Source organism: Corvus moneduloides, chromosome 1 (assembly GCF_009650955.1).
Source record: "Corvus moneduloides isolate bCorMon1 chromosome 1, bCorMon1.pri, whole genome shotgun sequence".
NCBI lineage: Eukaryota > Metazoa > Chordata > Aves > Passeriformes > Corvidae > Corvus > Corvus moneduloides.
In genome coordinates, this window is record NC_045476.1 from 8,457,990 (window position 1) to 8,482,612 (window position 24,623).

Below are 24,623 nucleotides of genomic sequence, written 5' to 3' on the forward strand. Positions count from 1 at the left end.
AGTCAATTAGAACTTTTTTTCCTTTGCATTTGCAGTGACCTAAGACTGTACCCCATAAAACAAGTTAATAAAACATAAAAATTAAAAATTTCCCAGTCTTAGGCAAACAGATTAGATCGTGAGCATTTTCCCATTTTTCTTATTCATGGCAGTTTCATTACGTTTTACCCCCACCTGCTGGTTGTACCCAACAGCAGCACAAGGGAACACCGCTGTCAGAACTAGTCCTGGGATTACTTCAGCAGTAGTAATTAGGTAAGAGTGTTTATGCTGGATACAGGTTTGGCCTTTCTGCCTAGTTTCAAAAGTTTGAGGCATATATTTTCTACTTTTTTATTTGCCAGCAGTAATGCAACAATCTACAGAATAAAACCCCTCAGTGTCAGGTTCAAGTACCGCAGATGATAGCTGTAATCGATAAATCTAAGGGGGGAGAAGTGTTTTAAAGCAACACAAATGCTCCCATTTGATAACATTTACAAAGCAGTTCATAAACCATACGTGAAGGCTGTGTAGGCAGAGTATTACGGGCATGTGAGCCCTTCTGAGCTCGGGTGCCGGTGCCAGGGCTGTGAGCTCCCAAAGCCGCACAGGTTTCCCCCTCTGAGTGCGCCGGGCGCGGGACGGGATTCGAGCGGGGCGATCCCGGTGAGTGCCACGCGGGGGAGCCCTTGCTCCAGGGAACGGATCCGCACCGGCGCCCGGCCCAGCCCCGATCCAAAACCTCCCCGATCCAAAACCCGCCTCGCATCACCGGAACCCACCCAAGGCTCACCGCGGTCACGCCTACCCCTTTGCCATACACACTTACACCTGGAAACACCAAGATGCTGAATTTCCCTTCTTGCTAGCCACTGCTGCTGGACTTACGGAATATAAATTATATTGTGTATCCATAAAGTGGTATTTTCAAACATTAGCACAGCAAAATCGAAAGATGGTCACTGGAAAATTCAAAGGCCTCCTATTTAACAGCAACTATTCCAGCAGATTTCATACTAAACCAAATCTTCTCAAGCAACAACTGACAGAGTAAAAATTTCTGAACTGGTTATTATACAATTTCCAGTCTCTGATGCATTTTTTTGTCTTTTTTCCAAAGGCGATTCAGACACGGAAGGATTACTCTCCATTAATTTTTTGAGGGAAGTAAAGAAGAAAAATGCCTGAGCAGCTAAATCCATGTGAAAAATGAGATTCAGCTTGGGTTCTTCCTCCCTTGTAGGAGACATACCAAATTAGCAATCCCCCATGACGTGTCACAAACAGGTCATAGAATAACTCAACTAGAAAGAACCTGTAAAGTCACATAGTCTGATCTGCCCTTAAAACAGCCAAACTGCAGGTGCCATCAGGCTCCTCAGGGCTTTGGCCACCTGAGTTTTGGAAAAATTTCAAGATCTCCCAGTTTCTCTGGACAACTTTTTTCAACGTTCAGCCATCCCCACTGTGAAGAATCATTCCTTTATGTCCAACAAATATCCCTTCTTGCCTCTCACTTCACAAAAAAACCAAACCAAAACAAAACCCCAAACAAAATCTTTGCAAGTTAGGGATCTGAAAATTCATGAACTTGTTATGTTTGAATATTATTACACATTTAGCAAAAAGCATACACTTTTCACAGAGAAGTCCTCCAAAGCGAAATTACTATCTCTTCCCAAGACTAAAGAGGACACCACAGTTAACTTGTAAATTATTTATACCAGATTAAATAAATTGTTTCACATAGTGAACATACTTTCTCCAGACAAACCTAGCAAAGATCTTGTTTTCACCAGTTATTTTATCACACATCTTTGCCACAATACTTATGTTCCACAATTTTCCTTGTTTACACATAAATCATTAACAGCTGTATTTAACTATCCAGTCCAAGCTGCCCACAACTAGCAAGTTTCTTAAAACATGATTTTATTTTGAGAATAAATTTATAGGTATCATCATGAAGAGTAAGGCATATGAATCTTGCATTCACACATAAGGAAGAAGTCTGAACAGCATGTTTCAGGTTAGCTTGTAGTAGCTCTTATTTTACATTAATATTCAAAGCAGTGATTTTGGTTTAATTCCAGCAAGTCGGCATAATTCTTAAAAAAAGAACAGAACAGTTAAGACAGACTTTGGTCATACCTCACACAGCAGCAAAACCAACCAGCCAATAGCACATTAACAATTAGCATAGTAAATGAAAATAAGTTATCAGTTTGAAAATAAGAACATATCTGTGCACGTATAACGAGGACATCCATTTTAATTACATTATGCTGAATACTAACCATGAATTAGTGAGCCATTTAACCACTGAATATAGTAGTTTTGTGGAAAAGAAAGCAGGATCTCATTGCTGATTATTGAGAAAGGTAGAAGCAGGACTGCACCAGCTGAAACTGCTAGAGTGAAGGTGCTCAAGAACAGCCTGAAATTTAAAGAAATGTACTATTGTTACCACCAACATGCTCTGAACAGCAGGAAAAAAAAGTCATTAAACTTCCTGTTAATCAGCATCTAAAGGCAACACATTCTTACATTGTAAATAGTCAGGAGAAACTGGGATTTCCAAAGCATCTGACTTCCAAAAAGCAAATTTAAAATAGTTTACAGAACCCAGTATAAATAATTAGCTTTTACCACCTCCCAGAATTAGTCTCTTGGCACATGTATGCATTCAATTCCAATGTAATACAAAGGTTAAACTACTGGTGTTTATTAAATATCTTTTCACAAGTCTCCTCTTTCAGTTTTAATTTCCCACACAGACACACACATAAGAAAAAAAGATTCAATTTCTATATTCTTAGTGAAAGTTTTAAAAGCAGAGCAACGTTCTAACAACTGAAGTGAGTACAATTATACATAAATATTTTAACACCAAACTGAAAAAAAAGTTGTTTTTTTCACAAAGTAGTTATTCAAGTTATCATCTCATAGCTGTAAAGTCGATATACAGAAATTATCAGAAATATTTAAAGTATTTAAGCTTATTCTTTTTAGATCCCAAATACAACCTAAACCACATGCCATCTTGTGGCATTAAAAAGAACTGTGTTCTAAAAAAAATAAGATCAACAAAACATTCTTACAGAACTAATCTAATGCTGTAATAAAAGCAGAAGTAATTCTCAAATTGCATGACAAAATAATAAATAGAACATCCCTACAACAAGAGCATCTGTAAGCTGCTTACAGAAATCTTACTTTCTTAACAGTCTACAAATCCATTTTTCATTTACACAAAAGTTAACATAAAGAGTGACTAATTTTGTCTTTTAAGATATTCTTATGTTATTGTTGTTGGCTTCTGAGATTTTTTCTTTCATTTAAGGATGTTTAAGTATTCCAAGCCAGAACTGTAAAACCTAACAAACTACAGCAAAGTACTACAGCAGTTTGGCCTTTTTTTCTCCTCCCTCCACACCTCAAGTCCTGACAATTATGCCATGTGGAGAAAAATCTATCTCCATATGTTTGAGAGTTACTGCTTGTAGGAAAATACCATGCACATTTACGGAACAAGAAACCTTAGGCTGAAAGAAAAAAGAACATTTTATATTTACAACAACACTTTTCTATGAGCTCTCCTTCCAAAGGGACGACAACACCACCAGGGAAGAGCCAAGAGCACTGTAATACACAAGGAGTCGATTCACATTGTTCAGCCAATCACGTAACTGACAGGGCAGCAACAGCCATGGAGGTTCTGTACATCTCGAGGCACATTCAAATAGGAGATATTAATATCTAGCTTTACAAAGGAAGAGGATAAGGAGAGAGTTGCTGGCAGACCAGTAGGTCTGGCAAGTGCTTGTCTTCCACTTGTTACCCCCCTGCAGCTTTTTCACAATGGTCAGATAAGTTATCTTCTACAGAGGCAGTTAACTTTCTTCCCAGGATCCACTGCCTCCCTTGACAGGCCTTCCATCGACTGCTGTAGGAACTTACACCACCTTGCATCTAAACACCTACATTTTAGAGACCTAAATGCAGGTCTTGCACTCAATTCCACTGCTTGCATCAGGTCCTCATGCAATATTCTGGCCAACTTCATGCTTCCTGGGAAAACCACAGATGAAAAAAGCCCTAGACCAGACTTTCATAACACTTTTCATAACACAGGGCTCCAATTAACCAAATCATTTTCCCTGACCCTCTAGCAATCTATTTAAAATACATTTGAATATTTAAAATAGACTCTTATTTATTTGGAAGCACAGAAGGTTACTATCATAACAATATATTCAGGAAAAGAAGTTCTGCCAAGAAGAGCTATACATACGATATTCTGTTAACGATGGCATCTTCATCTTCTTGCTCATCTGAAAATTAAATTACAGCAGGTTATACTCAATACTCACTTGTTTTTCCTCAGGCTAAAATGTATATCCATCGGAATAATTTTAATTTACAATTAAATTCAGACATACTGATACAATTTATGAGCATGAATAATTTAAGGAAGTTCCTTCCAAAAATGAATACTCACACCCCTTTTTTTTTCTAGTCAAACTCTTTTCAATGTAACAGCAAAGTTATTTCACTTTACTTAAGTATGCAGTTCAAAACTTCTTGGAGACCTCTTCCAGAGTGCTCTATGGCAAACATGCTTTCAGATTACTACAGCCATGGCTGCTGCTAGAAACTGTCCCTTTGGGCATCTCTGGAACCACAGAGAGCAGGCAAGCTACAGGAAAGTCTTAGAGTCCATACTAACTACTACTAGAGATCACTTTCAGTATTAATGTCTTTTTAAAACAAGAAAGTATACTCAGAACAATAATGATGACTACTCAATTGCTTCCCTTTACTTACCCCTCTTCCCAGCTCCTGGGGATTTGGGAGAGGGGAGGAAGGACAGGTGGTGTTATTCTTGTTACTTCTTTTGGATTTAAGATATCATTACTTCCTTCTGATACTTCAAATTTTAGACCATTTTTATTCACTTATTCCTCACTTAATACTTCACTAGAACAATCTTTTTGAAACAATACCAAATTTCACTCAGAGATGAATCACTAACACATCCTTTTACGCTTAACATCCTTCTCAAGGCGCATCAGTACACAAATGTAAGCATTTCTAAATTTAAAATAATGGAAGCATTTTTAAATAAAAATTTCTGAATTTAAAATAATTTTACACTCAGCATTCTAAAGTTTCTCCTATTTTCCATAGGAGATAGAATGCCTGACTTTATTTATTCTTAGATTTTAAAATAAATTTAAGTTCTGAAGAGTCATGCACACAGTTGAAATAAACACACAGCCAATAACATCATGCTATTTTGAAATTCTTCTGTGAACGGACATGGAGTTGTTGGTTTTTTTGATGGAAACCTCATGGTGCTTTGAAAGACTAAGTCAAGGTCTCTTATGAATCATTTTGGCTAAAGAGCTTCTTGGAGAAGCAGCGAACAATTTGTGCTGAAAGAGTTCCAGATGTCTTAACTCTTCAAACATTTCTCATCAGGAAGATCATAGCAGGCTACAAAGTGTGCCTAAGTACATGCTCACAAAGCTTTCATAAAGTCAGGACAGCTGCAGAGCAGTCCCTCTTCCTAGCTGAGGAGATCAACCGCCAAAAAAAGGCAATAAAAGTGTCTTTGCATCCAACAGTGTTTGCCAAACCAGTTTCCCCTTCCTGTTCTTCTCCATCTACAAATAGTAGCAGCTTTATAGTGCCCAAAATACATATCAGGATCAGAAGATAGTATCTGTCTTACTTCCCATGTTTAAAGATATGTACCTTTCTTTTAAGGAATTAAATTCCATGAAAAGTTTACTTTTTAAAACATTAATCTATCTATGAAAGCATCTCTATCATAACACAGGTCACTACAGCTCAATACACAGTTTCCAATAAAGTTCAAAGCACCAAGATCACCATACACAGGAATGTTTCTACAACCTATTATCAAGCACCAAGGTCCCAAATAAGCTGTCAAGAGTCTAAAATTCTGCAATTTTATACCGATTTTTATGCTATTTGTCTTTAGAAAAAATATCGAAGAAAATGACAGGGCTTCCTAAAGACTAGTTTCAGAATGGAAACTAGACCATGTTTCCAAAGGGAAAAAAAACAAGAGTACTATTTCAAGGTATTATCTAAACTTCAGTGGTGAACTCATAAGAAACAGGTTAAGACCACTGAAATAACTGTACCTGAGCAGAGCAGGACTTTTTGAAGAAATAATGCTACTTCTCTTCTGTAGCACTGGCAACCTTTCACTTTACCAGCAAAAGCTCAGAACCTGATTTTGCTGCTAAAACACAGCTGAAGATACTTATTCTGGAAAGGCTGATGTGAAAGGAGAACAGGATCTAAAGGCAAGGAAGGCAGAAGCATCTACTTGTCATTAACCCCTTTCTTCCCTCTCAAAACAGTTAACACTTAGGCTGCCATACACAATCAGATCAATCCAGGCTGCCATAGACCAGTAGCCTAACAAACAGCTTTACTTCTTCCACTCTCCTTGTGGAGATGGAGAGGAAAAGAATCATCTATTTATTTGAAAAACAAAAACTATTTTTACATATTAAAATTTCTATGCTTACCTGCTTTCCTTTTGTATCTTGTGATTATAAAGTAGGAAACTATGTAGAGAACAGCAAACAGGAGAAAACAGATCTGGGGAAAAAAATGGCATTTATTAGGTCATGAAGAAATGCCTGGATTATAAATAAACAGTAAATCTAGTCTCAACAATTTAAAATTTAATTCAGATCAACAAGAGTGCATTCTATGCAAATTCAAGTCATTTCAAGACTTATGTTTTATATCTTATTAACAGAAAGTTAAACACATAAGAACAGTTAGGTTAGAGAAACAGTTATTGCATCAATCATATGGCCAGCAAGTTTTACTCTAAAATTAAGAAAAAAGCCTTGTCTACAGTGTGATTTTTTGTTTGAGCGGAGTGGGCTGTTCTTTGAAGTTTGAATCCACTTGAGTTGTAAAAGATATCAGGTTTTGTATCTGCTTCACATGCATCCTTAAGGGGAATTGTATTTTATATAATGGGCTCTTGAGGATCCATTTTGATCTAAGCTGTCAACATGCGTGGAAAGAAACAAACATGTTTACTATTTGCATCCTGTCGTGAATCAAACAAATTCCAGGTGACAACACACACAAGAGAGACTCGTGCCTACAGTGGATGTCCAAGCATGAGCTCATCAAACATGATGTTTCCTTTAAAGTCAGAAACCAAGGATACAACTTCCCTTCGCAGAAGGTTGGTGGTTTATTTAGGTCAGATGTACCTTCTGCCCACAGTGACTTGGATGAAGTTGTTTATAAGATTTAGCACTACAATTTCAATACTATAAGACCAAAACACCTACAAAAATGCTGGAAATCTTACAGGAAAGGAATTAAACAGCAGGAAAGTTTTAACCTTCCAAGCCTTTGTGGGGTAAAAAAAAATACCAAAAAAAATCCCCACACATTTTATTTGCTCCTGAATGAGGCATCAAGTGGCTCAACACTGCTTCCTTAATCCTGGGTGCTGATGCCTATTAAAAACATGAGTCAGACAGAAATGCAACAAGAAGGAAGCATGCCATTCTGTGCGGCAAAACTACTTCACTGGATAACAGCTGATCTATTTCTTTAATCAGTCATTTGTAGATTTGTTGCCTTTAAGAACTCACTGTCTTAAAAAAATCAAGAGCAGAAAGGCTACCTTAAGAGAAAGGGAAAAGTGAAAGTGAAGGTAGTGATGATAGCCTTGATAAATTGGCATCTAAACAATACCACATGCAAATCAGCAAATCAGAGGGGAGAAGAAAGTATCAGGAAAGACAGACTTTCTAAGAAATACTGATAAATATAAACTGAGTTATTTTTCTGCTGTAGTCAGATATTTTGGATTAAAAAAACCCAAGTGACTAAGCATGGCATTTGGGTGCCTGTGACTTCCAGGTGCCTCCCAGAAGGACAACAGTAAGTCTGAAAGTGGCAACCCAGCTCCTTCTCTGTGCAGGCAAAACACAGCAGCAACATGCAAAATACAGCCACTGAAAATCAGGTTTCATAACTAGATCTCTGAATTCCAACTTTTAATCTGAATTGAGTTTACCACTCCAACCTTCTTGAGGATGCCTCAAAGAAGAAAAGATTTTGATAAAGAATTCAGTCCTTTAAATAATTCTAAAGAATGTTATTAAGATTTAATAAAGAACATTTGGTATATTTTTGAACGGGAAGAACAAAAGAAACTGAGAACAGCCTTGGGCTTTCAGAGTACTCTGACATAGCTCGTACTGTCAGTATCGGAAAAGGCAATGTCAGTGCTGAAAGAGAATCCTACTCTAAGCTTCCAGTTCCTCTGAAAACTAGACCAAGGCTACAGCAACAGACATCTAATTTTAGGCATTCACTTTTGAAAATCAGGTATCACATATACAGAGTAAGTGAATTCTTTAAAAATCTGTCAGATGCAAATGACACGGTGTAACCCATGTAAAAGAAAAATATAGTTCAGCTCATTTTTGGTTTAATTTTATTTAAAACAAGGATCAAAATTACTGCAATCTTGTTTACATCTTCAAATAGAAGATGTGGCCTTTATTCTATCCATGACAGCAAGGTTACAATGAAAATGTGAGTCTGTACTTACAAGGTACCACTGAGATAACTGAGGTATTTTGAGGGCATGGCAGACAAAAGCTGTCCAGTAACACAAACTGTCAAATGCTGTATTTCTGGTTTTAGATAACAGCTACTCTGCAACCCAGCAATAAGGGGTAACTATGCATCCTGATGTAATTCTCCCTCTACTTCTGACAGATTTGAGAACGACTTTGTAAATGTTTGATAAAGTTGTTTATTATTGAAAATTCACAAAATTTTAAAATTACTGGCAAGAAAATAAGTAAATTCTTTTAAGTGAAAGCTTTATGATCTTAACAAAAAAGAAGTCAAATTAAAAGTCCTTCATACTGACCAAAACAACTCAAACACCAAACTCAGAAATATTACTGCAGTCTCAATTTACACTCAGTGAAACCTCTGATTCTGAACTGTTTCTAACCATGCATTCTGAATAGCTTTCTAAAGGAAACAGCTCAAGTCAGCATCCCAACTATTTTTAGAGTGGAACTCAGTTAAGCTGGGGAAAAGGAATGTGTTGCCTCTAACAGCTGAAGAATAGGTTCCACTGTCCTGTCATGCTGCAACCTTGGGTTCTTATTCCTCATACTGCTGCTTCTTTTCAGGATATTTTTGTATTAGGAAAAAAAAAGCCATCAGGACTTGTTCATATTTGCTGTAGTTTCAGTTATTGTTTCTCAATAATGAGTGGCTGGGCTTGTATGCAGCACTCCAGGTATGATCTTACAGCTGCATGTAACAGCACTAAGCCCTTCTTGATGCACTGTAAATGCTTCTCCACACTCACCTGAGAATCACACTGGCAGTTCAGCATTATCCCCTGGTCACATCAGCACTGTCCTCCCCAATTGCTTACAGCAGAGTAGCTCTCAAGTTTCAGTAGAAACTTGGCTTTAGGGTTCAAGTTCCTCACTGCGTCTTTTTCTTTTTTTTTTTTTAAATCACACCTTGAAGTCACACTACATACAATCATCTGTCAATTCCATTTCTAATCACTTACTAAAAAAGCACAGGTAGTAATACTGAAATAGGGTGCTACTCACAAAAGAACACCATACACAAAACTACACTGATACCTTCAGTAAAAAAACCAAAATTTAAAACAGCCTATATTCCGTAAATTCCATCTTTCTTTCAGAAAACTACTGTATGTGTCAGTATTGGAGGTAACACTGGAATACAATGTTAAGTCCAAATTATATTGCAAGTTGTTTCCAACCAAAAAAGCAATGGTTTATGCCATCACCCATCCCTACAATTACAGCTGACAAAAATTAAGGATGTTGCAAATACAGCAAATCTAGGACAAGGTGTATTCCTCATATCCTCAAGTTCTCTGCAAGGAGATTTTCACTGCAGCTCAAATGCTGCTCTTCTAGGTTTGACTTGGGGAGACAGTCAAGACACTGTGCAGAGAATGTACCCAACTGTGATGAATAAGGATTTCTGATGTCCCCCACTTCACAAGAAATAAAGCTTTTCAATCTTAAAATGTATTTCCTTAAATTCCTTCCAAATTTGATGGACAAAGTAGTTGTGGATCTGTTGCCATAGTTAAATTGGGAAGCTACTTTAAACATACCTATGGTACATACTGACCTTACAGGGGAAATACATTCAGTCCATGTTTGACCGGATGGTTCAAAATAAAAAGGAAATTACGAGGAGCCCAAGAATTGTCTATGGTTATATCCAAACAGTCAACCAAAGCAATTCTTAATAATTTTTAATGTCTCTGTGTGTGTGTCCTTTCCACTCAGTACCTGAAAACAAGACACGTGGATTCTGTGCCACATCCAGGGGCTCCTTTCTAACAGATGGCACGTTAAGAAGCCTTCAAACCTCAACCATGTAATTCATTTACATCTCTTCCCATGGACTAAATACAACCTCTGGTAGGACAAGCAAAAGAAACCTGTCTTCCCGTGGAGCCCTTAATTTTCATTTGGGAAAGGAAGTGCCTTCTGTTCCTGCTTAGATTACACACCAGACACACCAGGAGAGGCTGCTTACGGAGACACACTGCACTACATTCTTAGGTACCTTGTGTCCAACTCTCCCACAGTGTCACAGGTTTGGATCTCTCATCCAAAGTTATCCAAGTATGATCCACATCATACTTTTGGATCTGTACCACAGCTCCCAGCTCCTGGGAGAACGAAGCTGGAGATTACCTGAATACTGTATGTTTCTAAGGGGCCAGCACTGAAGGGCCTGGCATTAAACACAAGCAGTAACAGTCTGAACTAGGTCAAATTACCTTGTACTTATCCCACTGACAATTACTAAAGATCAGCTGGCACTAATTTGTCCTTATGGATGATCTTTAAAACTCTGGCACTGAAATTCATGCCTCAGATTCATGCATCATGCATCATCTTCTGTTGCAAGTGTTAGTTACTTTCACGCTAAGAAAGACTATGTTCAAAATGTGTAAGATTCTTTTTCACTTCTTACAAACAAGATTCAACCATCTTTTACAACTGCAATTTGTGTGTGTGCACATTAAAAGCTGCATTTTTACGTACAGGATTCTATTCATACAGCATGGGTTGTGAGGGAAGTACAGCTGTAGTTTACACCAGGAAGAAAGCACACAGGTGCCTTGTCCAGTAATTGTTCCATAGCTCTCAGTCAGTGTGCCCTGGTAGCACACACCTTAAAGAGCATCCCTGGCTGTATTACCTGAAGCAAAGCAAATAATCATGGGGAGTAACTATCTCTCTCCAAGCAGCATTCACCCTGTCACATGTAGTTGCTGTGTCTAGTTTTGAGCCACCAGTACAGGAAAGATGTTGGTAATTGCAGAAAGATGATCACCAGGATGGTCAGGAGGCTGGTGCAGACAGGCTGAAGGACCTCAGCATGTTCAGACTGAGGACAACAAGGCTTCAGGATGGCCTGACAGCAGCAAGGAACTACCATAGAGAGAAATCACAGACCTTAGTAATGTTCTTTAACCTAACACACTTCCAAGCACAAAACACAGGTTCAACACAGGTTCATTTCCACTTGAAAAGCATCAAAGCAGATAAGTGATTGTTTCCTCCAACTTGACTGCATACTAGCATTTAGAACAGAGAAAATCTGGAGGAGTAAAACAGACAAGCAGCAAACAGCATTTTACTATGCCATGTGTGAAATGAAAGATCAAGAAGCTCTGAACAGTAGCTCCAAAGAGTAAGGGAAGAAAGGAAGTAACTTTAAAATGAAGTGGCTGTGCCAGTATTTAAAAAAAAAAAGTTACTGCTATTACATCCACAAGCATTTCTATGCAAATTATACACAAAAAACAGCTACGGATGTAATAAAAAACATCTCCACTTCTAGCTATTACTTTACAGAATTTGTCCTTTTCCCTAAGGAGAAAAAACAGCACAGAGAAAAGAGAAGGCAGAGATCCCTCTGGGTAATATCACCATGTAGAATATGTCTATCTACATGTTTAAGTGTTGAAAATGAAACAGTCAGTATTTTGCCTGTGATTACTATCTACAGAAAACAATAGTGTTACACTTCTGGATTTAATTTCTGTAATATAAAACAACGAACACAGCATTTTACATCCATCTCTTACTGCTCTAACGCTGCTCAAGTATTTCAATGTGCATCAAAATACCACACGGCAACCAAAAAGCTTCCTCCTACTGTCCCACTTGGCAACTGCTTCTGTTTACTCATAGAAAAGATGGCAGGAATAAACAGCCAAAAAAATACAGGTGGAGACAAGCAGTTCTGCTTGGTCTATTTCTAATAACTCAATTATCCCAGACATCTAAAAAGCAAACAAGGCATTCCACCTGCTTTGGATGTGTCAACAGTAAGTGACCTACAACCAACTAAGCACACCACAGAAAACTAAAAATTGTAACTAGGCCCTCAGTTTTACCTTGGCATTCATTGTATCATCTGCTTCGGAAATTTCATTTTTCTCAAATGAGACATTAACTCTGCACTCTGTGGTTAGATTAAGCTCACTCTAAACCAGCCAGCGTTATACACTTGGCATGACACACTAAATTTAATCTTATGAGAAAATATCAAATATGTCCTATGACTACAGATAATTTTTCTCATTAACACTGCCCTCCATTCCTATGATTCCCCCCATGTATGGTCTCTTCTCAGGACTCCTCTCTGGCTTAAAACATTTGCAAGAGATTGACCCACTTTTTTTTGTTGGTTCCTAAGTCATGAAGAAATTATAAGTGGTTTGGAGGCAGGTGCCCAGACTTGCTCATCCAGACAAAACATCCAGGATCCAACAGAAAGTACGAAACATTCAAAAATATATTCTGTGTTCTAGAAATTCTGCTGAAGATAAAAACCAGCTTCTACAGCCCTTCAGTCAAGAATGTTTTTCAGCATTAGTGCAAGATTTAAAAACAATCTCTAGAATTAACACCAGCAGCACCAACCCAGACCATGCTAACATTCTGTCCCTGAATGAAGGCATTGTTCAACACTGGAAAGTCAGGTTATAATAATCGGTTATATTAAAACTCCAGAGTCATACCATTAAAAATTCATTTCTGAAAAAATAACCTTAAAAGTCTCATTAATAGAGACTTGGTAAACAATTTATTTGTTTTAAGACAGATTTTTTGACTAATACTAATTTTCGGGGCAAGATGCGGAAGATCTTAGAAGACTGAGCTAATAAACTTTCTCATCATAATACAAAAATACTCTTCCTTGTCTTCTCACACATTTATCCTGAAGCACTTTTAAGTGGCACCCCTACTCCCAAAACACAAACAAATTTAAACTGCAACACCTGTATGTTTTCATAATTCTCACCAATTATGCTGACTCTCTACTGGATATAAGCTACCACAGTCTGAAACTCAGTAAATATTTTAGACATGTTCCTATTGTCAAATTCAACTAAAACTCATCAGCATCAATTTTTCCTATAAATACATCAAAAATAGAAATTACAGTTAGATAATGGAAAAAATGGGATACCCAAGGCCTAAACAGGCATGTAAAATCAACAGTAAAACTAAAGCACCATGTTTTGATGACAATTGTGAAGCTTATCCTGGAAACCACACAAGAAGGTAAAGGGGGAAAAAGCATCACATTGCTTCTATCCTCTGTACATTACCCAGCCATATGCAGAGTTTGATGCCATCAATATACACACAACATTAGGAGCACACATGATTTGGAAACAGAGGAACTGAAACATAGCTCTGTATTTTCCAGTTAATCAAATTTTTCAAAAATTGTCCAAGTGTTCAAATATTAAAACAGTACAAAGCACAGGGCTCTCTCTTGGAACCATGTTGATGGTAGTTAGAAACAACTTTTAACATACCCAGCTAATCAAAAAACTAGAAACCTCTGTGTGAGAAGCAGCTGAGCTACACAATTATACATGAATATTCAACACCCAGCTGACAAAACGCCAACATGAGTTTTGAAACCATCATTATGAGAGTCAATTGGATCCCAAAGAGCACAGGTCAAAGCTGCTGAAAGCGTGAAGCAACCTCCCCTGTCACATGAATGGCTAATCAGGGGGTTAGAGCAGCAGACTGTCCCAGGTCATCTCTACCTGGCTCTATGCTCACCCTCCAGAGTGATGCAACAACCAAGGCTGTTTGTCATTAGATGCATAAAAACACAAACTCCAGCCATGATTTCCAAAGTCTCTCCTCTTCCTGTGTTGTAAGTGGTATAAATTTTTGCACATGATTGTTCCTGAGAAGGCAGTGCCCCAAGTCATTTGACAGCACAAGGTTACATGACAGAGTCAGTGGTTTTCAAGGTAAAGGGGAGAGCGTGGGAGTAGAGAGTGATGCAGAAGTTAAGACTTTCTCAACAAGAGTTATCACTGCCCTCCTAAATGAGGATAAATATCAATTTAAATATGGAAGGCTGAAAGACAGGAAAGGAGAAAGCACTTCAGTTTACAAGAAAGAAAAAAAAAAAACAACTTGCATAATCTTCAAATACAAGCAGGAAACTTATAATGAATGGAATGTTTTCTTTAGTCTTCCTTAACCCAAAATTCCATCTACGTCAACAGAACTGAACTCTGAATTTCTTATCATAATGTCACTGGCAACATGCTTCAGATTCTCTCTCCTCTCTGACTTTACCACCATCTCCTCTGCTGCTCTGCTCACCTCTTCACCCATTTCTCAACCCTCCTCAACGTCTCTGAAAACACCTATTTCCAAACTAACAAACTCAGTAACACTCAGCAACCTCCTCACAGCAAAGGCTGAGTTGTTATTACAACCCTCCCATCTCCCAGTTACACCCTGCCATCTTATCCAGTCCCTCTACTCCATGCCCAGCCACCCAAACAAAACCCAAGAGGGATATGCTTGGTTTAGGTCATATAATGAAAAGTTGGTTTTGTTTGCTGTCAGTTCTTTTGCTTTTTATTAGATTTTCTCAAAATTAATTATACCTTAATACAAATTTTTCTTAAACATATGTCTGTACCCTCCATAAAGTGTGTTGCCCTTCTGGTCAACTGCTCCTCCAAAGAAACACACCAGTAACTCAGAAGAAATTATTTTGAACTGCAATTAATTGCAAATTTTTACACTTCAGCCTCTCATGTTTATTTTATGTAAACAGAAATAGTGGAACTCTCCAAAAGCTGTTTCTGTTTAGGGAATAAGTATCCCTCTCCATTTGTCTATGCCAAGTATTTTGAGATGCCTATTGATTCCAGATGGATCCACAGCGCTGATCCCCAGGACCAACAGCCAGAAGATGATTCATCACTTCTTAAAGTTCAGTACAGCACCCATCTTTACAAGTAAAGGTATAGTTTTAAGATGACAGAATTATGCCAACATTTTATATATTTAATTATATTAAATGTGCACCAATCATTCAGCTTTATGTCTCACATCACTAGTACAAATACTCCTTTATTCAGTTACAAATCTTTCCCAAAATATTTAAAAGAAAAACTAAAAAGAAGCAATACTGAGAAACCTAGGCAAATTTATTTTCTGAAATACAAGAAGCCATTTAAGATATAAAGCAGTTCTCAAGTTTCCAGTGTTGGTGAAAAGAATTGAAAGGCATTTTTTTAATACAAGATAAACTTGCATAAGCATTCACAAAAACATTTCAGTATGTAGTAAGTTTGTTCTCACAAATCCCCCACGCTTCTAATCAGCACTTTCTTCCTGGCCCACTGTCAGAATATCATCACTGCTGGCAGAAAAAAAGGTCTGTGAAGATCAGTTTTTTTAGGAAGTAGAACTCGTCACAAACAAGAGCCCACTACCAACAGAAGTCAAATGCTCAAACCAGCTCCCTCATTTTACAGCCTTATAGAGGACAAATGCCAGCAGCAGCCATGGTGAATTAAGAGAAGAAATAGAGAAACTAAGCTTCTCAGAATATTTAGCATCGGAAGGCTGCACCCCTGAAAACATTTAGTCCTTCAAATGGAAGTGTATCATATTTAATATAAAACTCCATAATACACCAGTTTCAGTATCTGTCTGAACTTGCATGAAACACTTAAAAGTTTTAATATCACTTTTGTATTTGCATTTGTTCTACCAGGGCTGATTTTTTCGTTACATATTTAATATAGTAAACTTATTTCCAAATACACTATGTTCATTCTTAAGCTTCCTATCTAATAGTTCTACGGTTCTAATAATAGAACCTAGAAGTAGATAATAATAATAGAACCTAGTAGTTCTACTGTGCTCTTCCACAGTTTTCCCCACACTACAAATGCAAGCACAGAGTATTTATTTTGCTAAGGAACCCTCATAACCAAGTGTACATGTATATTTTTACAAACTCAAAATCTGACATTTTTTAAGTGGAAAAATAAGGAAAATGTAGCTTTAACTTTTAAAAATACAAGCTAATACTGCAGAACAGAAGACTCAAATCAGAAAAAAAAGGGAAGAAGACAATATTCTAAAAAGTGAACCCAGGGGACCACAAACAGACTGAACCATTGCACTTGCTCCATTTACATCTGCAATAAACTGTTCCCAACAATACCAGAGGAACATGGAACACTTTATTAACAGACGTATTAATAACAGGACACAAGGGAAAAGCAGTTCCCTAAAAGCTCAAATATCTTCCATGGATGTGCAAGATCTCAGCAAATTATAAATTAATCTAAAGGACCAAGAAGGGCAAACTAACAGAATATTGTCCTGCATTTACAGCTCTTTCATACAAGTACTGATGAAGTACAGAACACAAACCCTTTCCTGTATTTTGCAATCAACTAAAACTGCTTTTCAGAAAGATGTCCCTTTTAGCCAGAACTGAGGATCGCTCTGGCTTTGTTGAAGTCAAGGATCTCACTGACTTCAAGCAAACTCATGGCTATGCCATGTCTCTTACACTGGGTCACCAGTTCACAGTGTCAACATTTACTTCATTGCATCCGAATTTTAAAGTTCAGACAAGTCTCAATCTGGTTGTTTTCCAGAACTGTTCAAATCAACAAATCCTCTATAGAGCAGATTAATGTTTGAAGAGCCATGCCTAACTAGGGAGTTAACCATGTTCTAGTTGCACAGATCATCCTCATGAAGCAACAAAATCCAAGGCAGACAATTTTGTTGCAAACAGGCACCCTCTTGAAAAACAGGTGCCATACACACTCCAAATGAGGTCAAGAGTAAACAGTCCTGAGTTAAATTAAGCATTAAAGCACTGAGTCACCTCAAAAGCAGATGAAGGATGTATTTTTTAAAAAACAATCTTTTCCTACCCTTGCTCAATCTATAAACATGTGTCAAAAATATTTGTCTTTTCAAGGCGGAATTAGCAGAAGTTGGCACCTGCAGAAAGAGACAGGCACCACCAGCAAAAGGATAACAAGCCTTGAATTTTTTTTATGTTACACAACTTTATGGAAAACTTTGTAGCTTGCCAGTTCAGAGAATAGATGAAACAGAAATAAAGCATTACACTGAAGCTAAACTCAGTGTGCCCTTAGGATTCCATCAGAAAGCACAATATAGAAATCCTGTACGTATTCAGAGAAAATTTGAAAGAGAAAAGTGAAAAGGATTTTCTTTTCAACAACATTAGCTTACTTTGATTTCTCTTCTCTCATGAATGTATCATTTTAGCTTCCAGTAAAAACTGTGCCACACAACTAGCTCTTCAAAGATACTTCTAACAGACAACATAAATTTCTCTTGTTCGTAACAGGCATAGAGAGGTCTCCTCTACTGTAATATTCCACAATAGACTGGAATGGTTTGGGTTGGAAGGGACTTTAAATATCATCTGGTTCCAAACCCCAGCCAAGGGATACCTTCCACTAGACCAGGTAGCTCAAAGCCCCATCCAACCCGGCCTTGAACACTGCCAGGGAATCGGGTATCCACATCTTCTCCGGGCGACTGTGCCAGTGCCTCACCACCCTCACAATAAACTATTTTTCCTAATATCTAATCTAAACCTACCCTATCCCAATTTAAAGCCATTACCTCTTGTAACATCAAATGCTTCTATTAACCGCTCCACTGCCCCCAGCCCACCTGCAGCTGGAATCAAGTTTTTACTCATGTGTCAGAGTGGAATATGCTCCCTGCTCCAGCTGAGGGGCTGATGATTACGCCCACTACCCACACAACAACTGTCAATTTGCGTATTTTAAGGAATTCTATTCACCATATAACTACGTGAGCAGCAAGAGCAGGAATAGTAAGGAGAGGATGTTAACATAATTGCACATGCAAGCAACATATATTGTGCGCTCCAGCATACTCAGACTAACCACAAATGCACTCATACTTGCAATATTCTGCAGCTGTGCAGGACCCACAGGAGGCTGCACACTCAGCTGGGGATGGCAACACTTTATGCAGTCATAAAACCCTGTGGTGCTCCAACCCAAACTGAAGACAAAATCATAACTGTACCAGGGTATGATTTAAAAGGCAACATTGTTATTATTCCCACTGATTAAACAATAACAAAGGTGGCCTGTGATCAGTGTTAAGATCAAAGTAAAGTTTCAAGAGCAAGAATATTCTGCTTCCACTGTCCAAACAAAACAAAACTGCACCTCTAAAATATGAGTTACTGATGTCCTATGTGATTTCTCACATGACTACACCAATAGGAAGACCTACCAATTGCTCTAGAGGGGCTGAAGAAGTCCCTCTAACTTTAGAGGAGTACCTACAGTACAGATGAGCTAGTTCTTTAAGAATTTAATAGACTTCACTATTTGTAACAGTACCCAGAGAGGCTGCATACAGCCATTCCTTCAGACTCAAAAATCTGTGTTTCCTACTGAATGAAATCACAAGATGTAGCATCTGATTTATCAGAACAAGACTCTGGTAAAAATAAGTAGGAGATAATTAGCACACAATGAAATACAAATGGAAAAACAGACATGAGGGAAAAGAGAGAAGATTTGTACATACTTTCATGTTTTCATACCACAAAGGTGATTAAGATGATACTTAGAGCATTCTTTACAAAGAAGTATTTTACGTTTTGTGCCCCTCCACTAGTCATGGCTCCCAGGACATACATTACATCCATGCCCAAAGAAGAGACATTCCAAAATATCTCCTAAAGTAACTGTTCTCCTCATACAGGCTTGTTTTGCACTCTTCAGAGACAAACATCCCAGAAATAGAATACTTCACCACAAGAAAGGTCTTAACATAGATTCATAAAATACAGAAGAGGAATTAATACATTCCAAGCAAGTCTCTGCTATCAAGTGACCTAGCCATAGCCCTACATAAACTGGTTAACAGCAGTATTTTAGAGTCTCCCAATAAGGCTGAAAAATACTTAAAGCTAAATTATGAAATCTTATTTTAATTCAAGAAATCCTTTTTCCCCCCAAATAACAGAGATAGCAAAGAAAACACGATTCCCCATCTGAGCTGGGACAGCACGTCTACAACACTGCGTGTCTCCCATGTACAGCATGTATTTCCTTCCGGGAATTGAAGTAGGAGAGACACGAGCTCCATCAAAACACCTCCATCAGCTTTGAATAGTCCTGAAAACAATTACGAGGCTGTCAGAGAGGAAACTGCAACTGCTCTGTCTGCACGCAGGGTGTAGTGCCGCACTTGCCAACGGAGGGCTGAGGGAGACAGGATAGCACAGGCACTGCCATGTGCTCCACTGGGAGAGCACGGCACATGAGGGGTCAGGGAAAACATGCACTGCATACACACAGCACTGCAAACAGCCCAACAAGGCAGGAGAATTCCAGTATGACAAGAGATACCATGAAATCCCATGCACACCTGATGGAACAGGGCTGCACCTGAGGGCTGAGGTGTTCAAAGAATCCCACAATGGGTCACAGTGGGTCATCCCAGAGCACACAGCAAAGGAGTGCATCCAGGAGTTCTTTACTGCCTCCAGTAAGGGAGGCTCCACAGCCTCCCTGGACAATCTGTTCCAGTCCATGGTCACCTGCACAGTAAAGAAGTTCTTCCTCATGTTCAGCTGGAGCTTCCTGTGCATCAGTTTCTGCCCATTGCCTCATCTCCCGGTGGCTGGCACTACCGAGCAGAGCCTGATCCATCCTCTTGGCAGCTCCCCTTTAGATACCTATACACATTAATGATGTCCGCTCTCAGTAATCTCTTAGGAAGCTGAGCACTGCTCACGAGGTTGTTGCACTGGTATCTGTTCCGAGATCACTCCCATGGAGTACACCGATGCCCTGCATGCATACACAGCATCTCCATCTTTCGCTGAAGGCACAAGGAGAGGAAAACCCTCCAGGGGATTCAGCGCTGGGATCCTCCAGCTCTCGTGGCACCTCAGAGAAGGTGCACGCACCTCTCTGCCCACCCGGGACAGGCCCCCGAGTTCCTCCGGGCACTGGGGCGAGGGGCAGGCAAGGACAGCGGGAGGGAGCGGGACAAGCCGCCGGTGCCCGGGGACAGGGCTGGGACGGAGAGCAGTGGCAGGTCAGAGAGGGTCCGCGGGGCACGGCGGCACCTACCGTGTACTCCCGCACTTGGCTGTGGAAGTTCTGCTCCCGGATCGTCACCTCGTCCGCTTCCATCCTTCATAGTACCGCGGCCCCCGCGAGCAATGGCGGCCGCCGCCGCGCCTGCTCCTGCCCCGCCGGCAACGAGCGGGGCACCATGGCCGGATGCAGCACGGCTGCTCCCCCGGACCCCGGCAGTGGCTGAGGGGCCCCGGCTCCGCCGCTCCGTCCCCGTCCGGCGAGCGCGGAGGAGGAGGAGGAGGAGGAAGGGCGGGAAGCGCCGCCTCAGCTCCTCCTGCTGCGTCACCGCGCAGCGACCCCGGCAGGGGCGGGGAAGGGTGGGGGCGGGGCGTGGCTCAGCCCCAGCGCGGGGCGGGCGAAGGCGCGCCCGGGGCGCGGCTAAAGGAAGGCGGGGGGCGGGGGGAGGGAGGGGGCGCGGCCGAGGCGGGGCGGGACCGGGGCGGGCCTGGAGGAGGCGGGGGCGGGGCTCGGGACCGGGGACGGGCGGGGATGGTTTCACCGGCAAGGGGGGTTCTGAGAATCACGGAATCGTTTAGGCAGGAAAGATCTCCGAGATCATCGAGTCCAACCTATGACCGAACACCACCACGTCAACTAGACTGCGGCACTAAGTACCATGTCGTCTTTCCTTATACACTCCCAGGAACGGTGACTCCACCACCTCCCTGGGCAGCCCATTGCGATGTCGAATCACTCTTTCAGTGAAGAATTTCCTCCTAATGTCCAAGCTGAACTTTCCGTGGTGCACCTTAAGACTGTGTCCTCCCATCCTGTCGGAAACAAGTCAGCTGTTTGTGCCCGTGTGGGGACCGGCAGGGACAGAGAGCCCCTCTGTGACCTGGGGGACAGGGAGCGGGGGCCGTGGGAGAAGGGACAGTCTGAACGGGGGGCAGGACGCTCCTGGAGGGGAGCAGGGCGGGAGGCAGTGGTTGCCATGAGAAGAGCTGCAGCCCAGGGCCCTGCAGGGAGCTCCCCAGTGAGGGCAGTCGGCAGAGCAGTCTGGACCCCGGGGGTCACCCGCAAGAGTCACCCGGAGCAGCGCACGGAGCCCCTCAGACACGGGTATGGACAGGGGTTCAGCCACCACTGTCATTGAACCCGTGAGGGCACCATGAGAGAGTGGGGGATGTTCGGCTCTAGTTGATCCTCCTGAAACTCAACAATGTAAACGCAACAGAATTTCTAGTTTGAAAGACTGTACTTAAAACTTCAGTCACAACTTGTGTTCCACTCCCCTGGAGCAGGTTTCTGCCTTTGAGTGATTTCTGCTTTGTTGGTTTTTGCCCAAGTGCTGTGGAGAGAAGGCACAATCTCGGCATTTTTCCCTGTTCCCTCTACACACACGGGCAATCTTCTTTGTTTCTGAGTTTGCAAGTAGATCAATTGTCTAAATATCCACAGACGACTATTAATCTAGGACACACTATAAATTATAGATTGTGGTTTAGCAAATCAAACCCTTATTTCAATCCAAATATGTATCATTAGTTGAAAGAAGTTTCAAAAATAAGGATCATCATTTTCTGCTTATTTACAACTATTGATACGTTATACATGTTGTCAATGCCAATTATAATTCCGATTATATTCATTCCCCAGCATCTGGCCCATTTTCTTGGTTAAAAGCAAATGGTAAAGGATTTATGAAATTTTAGAGTTAGAAAAAGTAATCTTTGACTGATGTATTTCTTGTAGTCCTGAATGGATGCAGAGCATCCTGCAGCTTCAGAATGGCCACAGTTCCACTCTTGTTCTTTTGATACTTGTGAAGATAAAGGTAAGGTATTTGCAGGCATAGTCACACCCTGCATGTGACAGGCCAGAAATGTCCCCATGCTCTCTCCTCTTGAAGCTCAGGGAGGGAGATTTCAGGCATTCACTGAGGCTGTAGGAACAGAATACCATTAAAAGTAGAGTTGAAGGAGCAGGGAGCACAGTCTTTGAGCGCCTTCTTGGGGAAAACTGTCCTACTTTACAGCTCTTTTCTGCACAGCACTTGATCCTGTCTGACAGAAAATATTATTACTTCTCTGGGGTTTTTTTCTTTGCCTATTCCCATTTATCTTCAATCTCCTTTTCTTCTTCAGATGCTGAAAGTGGTGAAAGCATCCCTAGTTTCCAAGATGAATTTGACATAGAATTAGGCTTCTAGTTGAAGCCTAGTTCTAATTTTGACTAGAATAAGGCTAATGCTGTTCTCTGCTCAGGAGCTGGTCCAGACTGAACAGTGTAGCTGAAGGTGAGGTTATAGGTAAACACAATATCTTTTATTATAACAAAAACAGCTGGCAAGAGCAGACAACTGTCTGGTACGTGCAAACCTGACCCCAGGGAAACCAAATTCTCTTAGAGCTGCCTATAGAAATACTGGTACAGAACAGACAGGATCCCAACTTTCATCATCTTATATAAAAGACTCACACAATAAATGACAATGGTATTGTAGCCAGGCTGTTAGGAACCCAGTGTTAGGCCTTCACGGTATTTGTGATGAAGAGAGAAATGCTGTCACCATAACAAACCCGCTCTAAGAACTAGGGAGACCAGATGGCCCAATCAAAGAGGAAAAACAGGAACAACCAGAGATTCAGCCAGCAGTCCAAGCCTGAGGTGAGGGTTAGTTCCTGAGCTACCTGGGAAATGACTCATGCACTGTCAAGGAACAGCATTTCAAGCATTTCTAACTTTATCTGCAGACATATTAAACACTGGAAGATTGCAAGGAAAATTAACTGAATTTTTGTATCTTATAGAAATTAAAATTAAGATTTAGAAGACCTGAAACTGCCACTTCCATTTGGGCAATATGTGTTCCTTTTAATCTACTGAATTTGAAGTAAGGAAACCTTACTTGAAACCTAAGGAGGAGATATAGTACATAATTTGTCTCATACTGTGGACTGTCAAGTTCTTTCCTCCAGTTCTAGCAGATGAATCATCAGAAACATGATATACATTTATATTTGCTGAAAAGGCAGGGAAGGGGTGGAAATAGCTTCGATCCTTTCGTGGGCAGAAGCTACTGCTCGGTTCTGAGGTATCTACATCACAAAGGAAGGTCAGAGTAGCCACCACAGCAAAATCTATTTATACCAAAGGAAACTCAGTCTAAAGTAGGCAGCTTTTGCAAACTGATGAGAAGGCTGACAGATGCATGCATTGATCTGATGGGAGTACAAAAGTAATAGTTTGAAGTATACTAGATGCAAAACTACCAAAGCAAGTCTGAGATACTTTGCACCAGAGTGGTTAAAAGACTTCTAGATGTTTTGCACCCATATCCCAGACAAAACAAGACAGTGCTGGAGGGACTGTCCTCAGCTGTTCTTAGGACCTCCTCAGTAACCCTAAGGGACCTGGTGTAGGTGTAAGTTACGTGCGATTTAGGTGTAAATAGAAAACTTTCTCATACTGGTAATGGACAGCTACACGCACACAAAAGCAATAATAAAAACTGGCCTTCTTTTAAACTTACATTTGGTGGTGCCTAACCCCTCAGCATAAAAGTTGAGAAGATTTATGAGATTTTGCTCAGTTTATTGCTTTTCAGCATAGTTTTAACACCATTTTTCAGCTCCAGGATGACCCAGTAAGTATCTGTACCCCGAATCCCCAAGGAGGGTTTTATGTGCACAGGGTTACCTCTGAGATTTTCCAGAAAAAAAAGTTGGGATATTCAAGCTAATAAAATTCATTCAAATTGTCAAAGATGGAAGTTTTTAAAGTTGGAACTGTTTCTCTAGGAAGGTTCCCTCAGAATTTGCCAATGGATTTTAAAGCACTCTTTAACTGTAAATGCGAAATTGGCACCATGCCTTTAAATCTAAATTTATCTCATAGCATTTGAATAGGTGATACTTGCTTTTCAAATCATTCTTCAGCCAAACGCAGCTTGGACTAAACAGAAAATAGGAAGCTATTCTCTCAGTTAGTATGACTACTTACATACTTATATTCAAGATATTACCTAAGAATTGGCCAGATTGAAGCCCAAAGCCCACTATAATATGGTGCCAAGAAGGACCACTGACTTTGAAGAGAA

At 40.2% G+C, this 24,623-nt stretch overlaps 1 protein-coding gene across 2 annotated transcripts in view; it reads right to left on the bottom strand.

The window, feature by feature from the left end:
- Positions 1-20,868, bottom strand: part of LMBR1 (limb development membrane protein 1) — a 69,387-nt gene extending 48,519 nt beyond the window's left edge. Inside the window, exons 1-4 of one of the 2 annotated variants that reach the window (XM_032099154.1) lie at positions 20,573-20,868; positions 6,552-6,624; positions 4,277-4,316; positions 2,280-2,419 (exon numbers count right to left, since the gene is read on the bottom strand). In XM_032099154.1, the coding sequence (XP_031955045.1) occupies positions 2,280-2,419; positions 4,277-4,316; positions 6,552-6,624; positions 20,573-20,635 (316 nt within the window). In that variant the 5' untranslated portion in view covers positions 20,636-20,868. Of the gene's footprint in view, positions 1-2,279; positions 2,420-4,276; positions 4,317-6,551; positions 6,629-20,572 lie in introns of those variants that run through there. The other variant, XM_032099163.1, reaches the window with a different exon arrangement.
- Between the last annotated feature and the right edge of the window lie 3,755 nt (positions 20,869-24,623).